General features: G+C 24.5%; 2 protein-coding genes across 2 annotated transcripts; one reads left to right on the top strand and one right to left on the bottom strand.

The window, feature by feature from the left end:
* Positions 1–265: 265 nt before the first annotated feature.
* OCT59_025274 (uncharacterized protein) lies at positions 266–1,273 on the top strand (the record flags this gene model as incomplete). The annotated part of the gene is made up of 3 exons (XM_066137365.1): positions 266–363; positions 524–716; positions 785–1,273. The coding sequence occupies 3 exons, from the start codon at positions 266–268 to the stop codon at positions 1,271–1,273; spliced, it is 780 nt and encodes a 259-aa protein (XP_065991981.1).
* Positions 1,274–4,129: 2,856 nt separating this feature from the next.
* OCT59_025275 (uncharacterized protein) lies at positions 4,130–7,608 on the bottom strand (the record flags this gene model as incomplete). Its single annotated transcript, XM_066137370.1, has 9 exons — positions 7,218–7,608; positions 6,745–7,149; positions 6,227–6,673; positions 5,715–6,155; positions 5,477–5,638; positions 5,213–5,392; positions 4,693–5,140; positions 4,215–4,524; positions 4,130–4,139 (listed from the first exon to the last, which is right to left on the bottom strand). Exons 1-9 carry the CDS (start codon positions 7,572–7,574, stop codon positions 4,130–4,132), a joined length of 2,760 nt encoding a protein of 919 aa, XP_065991982.1. The 5' UTR covers positions 7,575–7,608.
* Positions 7,609–9,617: the final 2,009 nt, after the last annotated feature.

The raw sequence follows: 9,617 nt of genomic DNA on the forward strand, positions 1-9,617 counted from the left end.
CATCATATGCATGATGCAACCATTAAAAAATATTAGTCATAATTGTGTAAAGTTTAATATTAATATATGATTATATTTTCCCTTACTATATATTATCAATATCTTATGACCCAAATTAATTAATTAAATTTTACAAAGCAATAAATTTGTCTTATACAGATTATGTCCTGATAAAACAGTTACTCAACACAAAGTGCCAAGTATAAATATTAAAAGTTCGCCTTAAAAAAACAAAATCCAAATTTTTTTAAATATTAAAAAAAAAATGTCAAAACTCTCACAAGATTGTCTTATAATTATTTTTGAAGAATTAGAATATGATGTCAAATCATTATATTCCTGTCTTTTGATAAATAAACTTTGGTGTGAAACGGTTGTACCAGTTCTTTGGAAAAATCCTTGGAAGTTTCTTAAGAATAATATCTTTACATAGAACTATAACCTCATTTTTACCACCCGAAATTAAACTTCATTTAATAAATAAGGATATCAATACTCATAAACCTTTATTCAAATATATTAGTTATCTTAAAACTTTAAAAAATACTAGTATTGTGGCTATTGCACAAAATACGCATGATAAGAATAAATTCATACGGGAATTATTTAAAATGATTTTTAATTATTCTCCTAATATTAAAAAACTTATAATATTTAGTGATTATGTTGATCAAGAACTTTGTAATATTCCAGAATTACGCAAGTGTTTTTTAAACGTTACTACATTAAAATGTTATACTTTTGTTAAACTTGATAAGTTGGCACAAATTTGTCATAATATCAGATTATCAGATATTTAAATATAAAATATTGTAATTATGATAATAATCCTGGATTAATTACTTTAATTAAAGCACAAAAGAATTTAAAATATTTCAAATGTGGTTTCAAAGCTTCATATGAAATTTCATGTAAAGGGATTGGAGAAGCTTTAACAAAGCAAGCAGATTCCATTCTTTTAATTCATTTAAGTTGCCCAATTAAATTTTGTTGTCCAATATTTACCAAATTTGTTAACTTAAAAACTTTAAAAATTAATGGAAAAATTGTGGATAAAAGTTTAATGAAGCCAAATTTACCAAATCTTGAGTATCTTGAATTATATGGTGGTTATATTTATGAAGCAGCAATATTTATTAAATCAACAAAAGGAAGTTTACGAGAAATTAGAATTAAACATGATTTTCATGAAAAAAAATGGGTTAATGTTTATTCAGTCCATTACTCAATATTGTCCAAATCTAAAATCAGTTGCTTTGTTTTATCAAGATGATCATTTGGTTATCAGGGAATTAGAAAAATTATTCTCAACATGTTCTCAATTAGAAAGATTAGTTATAGTATGTGAAGATTATTATAATGATTCTTATGATAAATTATTAGATACTGTATATTAGTAATAAATGCACCTTCAAGCTTAAATTCTTTAAAATTGGATAATTTTAAAATTAAAATGAAAAGTTTGAAAACTTTCTTTAAGAGATGGAAGGACAAACATCAAACATCAATATCTGTTTATTATATTTTATATTTTAAAGAAATTCATAAAGTTGATATAATCAATGATTGTGTTGAAGTAAAAAAATTTGATGATAATTATTGTTGTCGGTATTTTGATTGGAATTAAAAGTGTATTAGGGTAGAATTATATTAGCAATAATTATAATTATTGGTGCTATTAAAATTTAAATAAGTTCATACATAACAGTTATAACTCATTTTAAAACGTGATATTATTGATATTCATTATTGTATTTTGTGTTAATTTTTTCCTTTAGATTAAATTAGTGAAAAATTATTAAAAACATTATTAACCAATAAATTAATTACCTTATTTTGATATAACGTCTGCTGGATTATTCATACTTTTAAGAATTATTTTGGCCTTCTCTTTTCCAATTTTGATGTTTATGATCATATATCTATCCATTTTGCTCTATATACTTTACCAAATTCATTTTTTTTAGTATATTCATTAATATCATAAAATCCTTTATAAGGTATCCATTCTAATGTTTTCTTAAGAATTAAATACTCCATGTGTTGATAACTGAACGAATTTATCAATAACATTGTTGCCACTAGTCCAATTTTTTAAGGTTTGCTGAAAATGTATTGTACTACATGCATATTTTACATTTGTCACATATCATTTAAAATCATCGTATAATTCTTGGTTTCCGAATCTTGAGTTATTCCATAAAATTCATGATTTATTGTCAAGACTCAAGAAATTAGGGAGTTTTTTTTTAAACTTTAAAAGCAATACTGTGAAATTTACAAATTATTTACAAAAAGAATTTTGTATAAGTAGTTTGTTGTTACATATTTACAAAAACAATTTTGTATAAGTAGTTTGTTATTACATTGTTACGAAAAAAATTTTTTTTTTATCCTCTAGAAAAAAAAATATCACACTAATTAATATGAAAAAAAAATCACAGAAAATTAATTATAACGACCCATAAAAAAAAAATTCCCCCCAAAAAATATTATTATTATTAATAGTAAGAATCAGAAAAATGGCAATTGTCATGTCGCCATAACATTGATCTGATCACCGGTCCAAACCTAAATGGTGAAAGAATGTATTCGGAAAAAAAAATTCGGTTTGAAAGAAAAAAAAGCCAAAACGAAAGAAAAAAGAAAAAAAAAATTTGGGGTAAAGAAAAAGAAAAGGATAAAGAAAGAAATCGGTTTTAAAAAAAATAAGTACCGAAAAAAATTCTGAAAAAAAGGACAATAATAATCCGGTCCAAAAAGACCGAAAAAAAAATTCAAAAAAAATTAATAATATGATCTAAAAAAAAAGAAACATCAGGAAATATAAAAACCCATCGATTTAAGTAGTAATACAGTATATTTTTACACTTAACATTTAATTGGTCGATTATTTTGCCTTTTTCTTATGATGAAAAGAGCCACAAGTCCTACAACGTCCCTAGTTGGCTGGTGAACCGAGTCCGGTTGATCAACATCCGAAATTTTTTGACTTGTAATCATTTTAATCATCCGGACCCATGTCTTCTGCCGTTATTACATGGGATCAGAGCTAATTCCACATTGGATCCAATAGGAACCTGGAGCGAAAATTAGTATAGCCGGGTTTCGCCTGCATTACTATATAAATCTAAACTTATAGAATAATTGCTTAATCATCTAATAATTCATTATTAACGATAATGAAATTAATTAAAAATATTATTGAGGAGTGATGACTTTTTCAAAAATGAGTATAGAAATCTCAAAAGTAAACTTTTATTATAAATGTTATTTTCGCTCTGTACTTATATATAAATAAATATATATTATAAAATTTTGCGTTAACCTGAACACATTTTTCTATTTGGGAAAAAAATCTAGATACAACATAGAATTACTCAAGCATTAAAATAAATATCTTGAAATTAGCGAAAATAATGAATTGCAAAATTATGGTCAATATATATAATAATGTAAAGATACAACACTACCAACAAAGAAACAATTGCTTTTGGTCTGAAGTAACAGCTATTATTGAAGCTGTTGAATAAATAAAAAAATCACACATGAGTGATATTTTGACAAAATAATGAAGATTAATACTTTTGAATAACAATTATTTTATCGAAACTTCAAATTAAGTTAGACTCATACTTTATTTATTTAATTCACTATATCTTACATAGAGTGAGTAAGAGCATATATAAAACTGATATTACGTAATATTGCTTCACAAATTCAACTAATAAGTCGGTTCATCTTAAATGTTTAAACGAAAGGATAATTACTATTGTTAGAAAATTATTTAAAGATTCGAACGTTAGATTATTAATCCTTATTTGTTATTTTTATTATATACCCACTTTTAAAGAATTCACTTCTAAATTTTAGCCAAATTCCAGTCAATTAAAAATTTCGAAGTTATCTCGCTCAATTACGAACTGACTTTATTATGTAAAAACAAAGTTACATATAGTACTCTATAATCAGTGTTAAGCAATAAATAAATAAATATAAGTGAAAAAATAAAAATATAAATATAAATAAAATGTTAAATTACGTAATATATCTAGTTAAATTGAAATATAACTAGTAGCTAATTTCAACTTTATTTTTACTATATCATTTATATCATTCTAAATCTCATTCATTCATCACTACAATATACAAAAAATTTATTCAATTTATAATACAATTATAGAATTGTTAACAAAAATTAAAACAGTACTTACTTTGTAAAATCAATTACTTCTACTGAATTATTTCCAATATTATCATCTTTTGGAAGGTCTTTTGTAAATGGATTAAGTAATCGTGATGTATAAAAAGCTTGTGGATGAGTAGTTAATCGTTTACTTTCGTCAAATGGTGTGAGATGTGATTTTCTGTATTTTTCTGCTTCTTTGAATTGTTTTTCAATTTCATAATGTTGTTGTTCTTTTTTAACTTTCACAATTCTTTTGAAAGCAAATTTATCATACTTATATGAATAAAAAAATAGATCAATTAATTCAAGAATTTCAGCTATTTTTGGTCTATTGTCTGGATTTGAATCCCAACAATTTTTCATTAATTCACCATAACATTTTGGTATTTCTGGTTCATTTACTTCAGGTCTAACTCCGTTGCATATATTTATTGCTAAATATTGATCATGTGCACAATCAGAAAATGGCTGTTTTCCAGTTCCTACAAAATACATAGTCATACCAAAGCTATATATATCTGCTGCTTGAGTATAAAGTTTTCCTTTTAATATTTCAGGAGCTACATAAGGCATAACTCCATAAATATTATTTTGATTAATATCATTAACTTTTCCACATAATCCCATATCTGAAATATATACACTATTATCATTTAAACTATTAACATAAATAGCATTTAATAATATATTTCCTGTATGAAAATCGCGATGAACCATCTGATTTTGATGAATTTCTTTAAGACCTTTAATAATATTCCATAAAGTTGTTAATTTATATGACCAATCAAAATTTTTGTAATTTTTATTTGCCCAATGATCAAAATTTCCACCTTCTGCATAATCAAGAATCATTATATAATCTTTTGTAATTGGATTTTGTGAAATTCCATATATTTTAAGGACATTATTATTAATATAACTACCATATTTTTTAGTTGAATATCCTTTAACCTACAAATAATAAAAATTATCATCACTAATAAATAGCTGAAATAATTAAGTTGTAATAAAGAAAATTCTTACCTCATTTAAAAATTTATTTGAGATATTTTGTGAGTTATGCAAGCATTTTAAAGCAACTTTTTTATTCTGAGTTCTTATATATTCATTATAACTATTATTATAATACAATGGACCATTTGTCCATATAGCTGAATATACTTTAGCAAAGCCACCCTCGCCTACTTTTTTAATATTACTAAACTGATTGTATGGTACCCATTCAAATACTATATCATCATAAGAATTAATTTTTGACTGCATATCTTGGATTAATTTGTCAATCACTTCATTTCCACTGTATTGACATATTGGACATAACTTCATATTTACATTTATATATTTTCTACTACATTTTTCACAATATTCATCCTGAAAGATTATAAAATATTCTTTTGTACTTGGATCTTGAGATATTCCATATAATTTGCAATTTGAATAATCCTTAGCCTATTAAATATGAAAATTGCCATATTCAGTTACTATATTAAAAAATTTTAAATTTAATTTATAAGTAATTTCTTACCTCATTCAAAGCAATATCTTGTAAATTATATACTTTTTTAAAAGTAACTCTCTTATTCTTGTTTTTATTCCTTATATATTTAATCTGATTTCCATAATATGATGGTCCTTTCTTCCATACTGCAGAATAGATTTCAGTAAAGTCAGATTTGATTATTTCTTCAATATTATTGAACAGACTATATGGTATCCATTCGAATACTATGCCATCATAATCACTTTTTAATTGCATTTTTTTAATTAAATAGTCAATTTTTTCATTTTCATCAGCATGAACTGTAAAATTTTTATTAAAATAATTTATTCGGCATAGTTTACACCATCTACCATATGTATATAGTCCACATTTGTCACAATATCCAGCTTCGAGAACCATAATATAATCTTTTGTATCTGAATCTTGGGATATTCCATATACTTCACAATCTGAATAATTCTTAATCTATCAATTTTGAAAAAAATTATTGTTTAAATTCATTCATTTATAATAAAATCTAGTGGTAAATTACATACCTCATTCAGAATTTCATCAATATTATTTTGTGGATCACATAAATTTTTTAAGGTAATACTTTTATTTTGATTTAAATTTCTTACATATTTGTTTTTACCAATATAATATGATGGACCATTCTTCCATACTGCTGAATAAATTTTACTAGTAAAATCGCATTCGTCCATTTCCTTAATATTATTGAATTGATCATATGGTATCCATTCAAATACTATACCGCTATAATCATTTTTTAAATGCATTTCTCGGATTAAATTTCCAATTTTTTTATTTTTATCAATGCAGTATGTAAAATTCTTTTTAATATAATTCATCTGACACGGTTCACATTCACTGTATGTAGTAGGCAGTTCACAGTATTCACAATATTTACCTTCAAAAACCAATATATAATCACTTTTATTTTGAGAAATTCCATATATTTTACGATCTGAACGGTTTTTTATCTATTAAAACATAATAGGTTATTATTATATTATTTATTAAGTATTTAATTCAAATTTATAAAATTTCATACCCAATTATATTCACAAATGATATAGTGTAAATCAATATATTTTAATACAACCTTTACGTTCCGAATTCTTATATATTTATTTATATTAATATCACGATGATATGGACCATCCTTGCATAATGCTGAGTAAGCAGAACTACTTTTATCAATTTCTTTAATATTATAAAACTGTTCGTATGGTATCCATTCAAATTTATCATAAGAATCAAGTTCGAATCGTATTTTTTGAATTATATTATTAATTTTTTGATCCCAACTATACCGTATTTTACATGTTGAACATTTGGCATAGGATGTAAATTTTCGGCCACATTTTATACAATATACATTATCAAGAACAAGAGCATAACCATTTGTATCTGGATTTTGAGATATCCCAAATATATCACTATTATAAAATTTGACCTATTAAGGCATAAAAAAATGTTATTATATAAATGTAAGTAATTATAATAAAATTATAAAGTTCATACCTCATCTGCAATATTATGAGATTTAGAGATATATTTTAAAGCAATATTTATATTCTTTTTTCTTATGTATTTATTTTCAGTAAATTCATAACGTAATGGACCATCTTTCCATATTGCTAAACATAACCTATTCATACTATTTCCTTTAATATCATCAAACTGGGAATATGGTATCCATTCAAATATAGCATGATCAAAGGAATCGACTTTTAATTGCATTTCTCGAATTAAATTATCAATTTTTCCATTTCCACTGGTCCAGTTTTTGAAATTTTTTCTCAAATACCTTAATAGACATGGTTTGCACCATTCATAATAATGACAATTATAATTGCGACATTTTTTACATATCGCCATTATATTATTTGTGAAAGAAAGAAAAAAATGAAATGAAAAAAATGCCAAATTAGCCAACATACTATTTAAGGAAAATTGGAGCCTCTGCGGTAATAATCACATGGTTACACTTATGTACAATAGTACTAAAAATTATCTCTGTATTCAGGGGTCCTGCAGACACCTGTTTCACCAACATTATTTTTCAATCGCGATAAGTTGTTTATGGAAGCAGTAACAACAATATGTAGACGAGTTTACTATACATAATTCATTATATTTTGTATTTATCGATTACTAACCAATACAAAAAAGGTTTTTACCGTAATTATTTATCGTATGAAACCATTATTATGAAATTGAATCGAACATACTATTACAATTTGAAAGTAAATAAGCTATAACTTTTTTTTAATAAGCAGCATATTTTTCTTTTATTAATTATAGTTACGAAGAAATGTTATGAGCAATTTCTCTTAAAAAATCGAAGATCAAATAATTTGAAATTAAAGCGCAATAAGGAGTGAGGAGACTACCCTAGCATAACCACGAAAAAAAAATGACCCTACGTACCCAATTTCGCTATAATTTAGAAAGTAGGAAAGCTAATTTGTAATATATTATAAGTTTAATTTAAACGTAATTTATTATAAAATGATAACAATGATGTGAATAGAAGAATTTGTATTTCAAAATAGTATTCGTTTCGAAAAAAAATTTATTAAAATTCATCTGTATAAATTGTATACAAACCAATTGTCATAGTAATATGTAGAAATTTTTTTCTTCAATCAGATTTGAAAACTGTAAATACTATAGTCGGGTATACTATAAATCTATAATATACTTTTTTGTTCTTAGTATCATATAATGGACTTTTGATTTGCTAAACACTACGCTTTTATTGAAATTAATGAAACATAAATATTTACATCACAAAAATTTTAGAATATTCTTTATTTCTAGCGGATACGAGTATTTTGAGATCTTTCATAATAATAATATACTGTATATAGTCCTTCGTTACACTTCGGACTAATTATTATTCATTTTTGGTTAGATTGAAGAGTCTATTTGTGTGACCTATCATGATTGACAACCGATCAGCTGATCCTGATTTGTTTTCTCTTTAACCCTTTTTTTTTATGGATTAAAACTGGTTTTTCTTAAATTTTTTTTTTACTTTTTGATTTTATTTTTCTCAGCGGTTTTTTAAATGGTTGATTTCAGAAAATTAATTCAAAAAAAAAATTTAATTATATAAAAGTGAGCAAATATTTGGTATTATGAATAGTTCTATATTAAATTGAATAATAGTTATACGCCGATAGTTTAAAAAGCGATCATAACTATATGAAAGTAGCTTAAATTTTAGTTTAAGCCTCTACACAACGGAAGAATTTGTATTTTCAAAATATAAATATTCAAACACCCAGCTGAAAAAAATCCATGTCGATCTTGAATAATTCAACTACGGCCAGATATTTACGGCTAACTACATTATTATTTTAAAAAAGTGTAGTTAGCCAGGACCCAGAAATACATATAAAAGGGTCAGGTTTGAGTTTGCGTATTTTGAACTGAAAAATTCATGAAAATCTTCCCTTTTTAAGATAATTTCTGATAACACCAGTCAGAATTCTATTTCCTATTATAGTAACCTACTGACATTATCATAATTCCGGCCCTGAAAAAATGCGTACAGCTCATAGTAAAAAATTTTTTTCATCACCTGACCCCTATATATATATTTCTGAGCCGTAAATAACAAATATAACACAATAATTTAAGCGGTAACAGGAGTATAATTAAATTGAATACTAGTATAATTAAAATAAATTTTGTTCGAACATTTATTATAGCTTAATAAAGTATAAATGATTATAAAATTTTCAATATTTTATTATTGAAAGTTCTCGGTTCATACTCGTATCACGTGACTTTATTAAAAAGTTATGTAAAAAAAAAATTTAATAAATATAATTTTTTTTAAAAACATGCAATGTGTATTTTTGCCTGTTCTGTAAGTTTACTTAAAGCGTCAAAGTTGATTTTAAATGTCAA

This window comes from Rhizophagus irregularis, chromosome 5 (genome assembly GCF_026210795.1).
Source record: "Rhizophagus irregularis chromosome 5, complete sequence".
NCBI classification, from domain to species: domain Eukaryota; kingdom Fungi; phylum Glomeromycota; class Glomeromycetes; order Glomerales; family Glomeraceae; genus Rhizophagus; species Rhizophagus irregularis.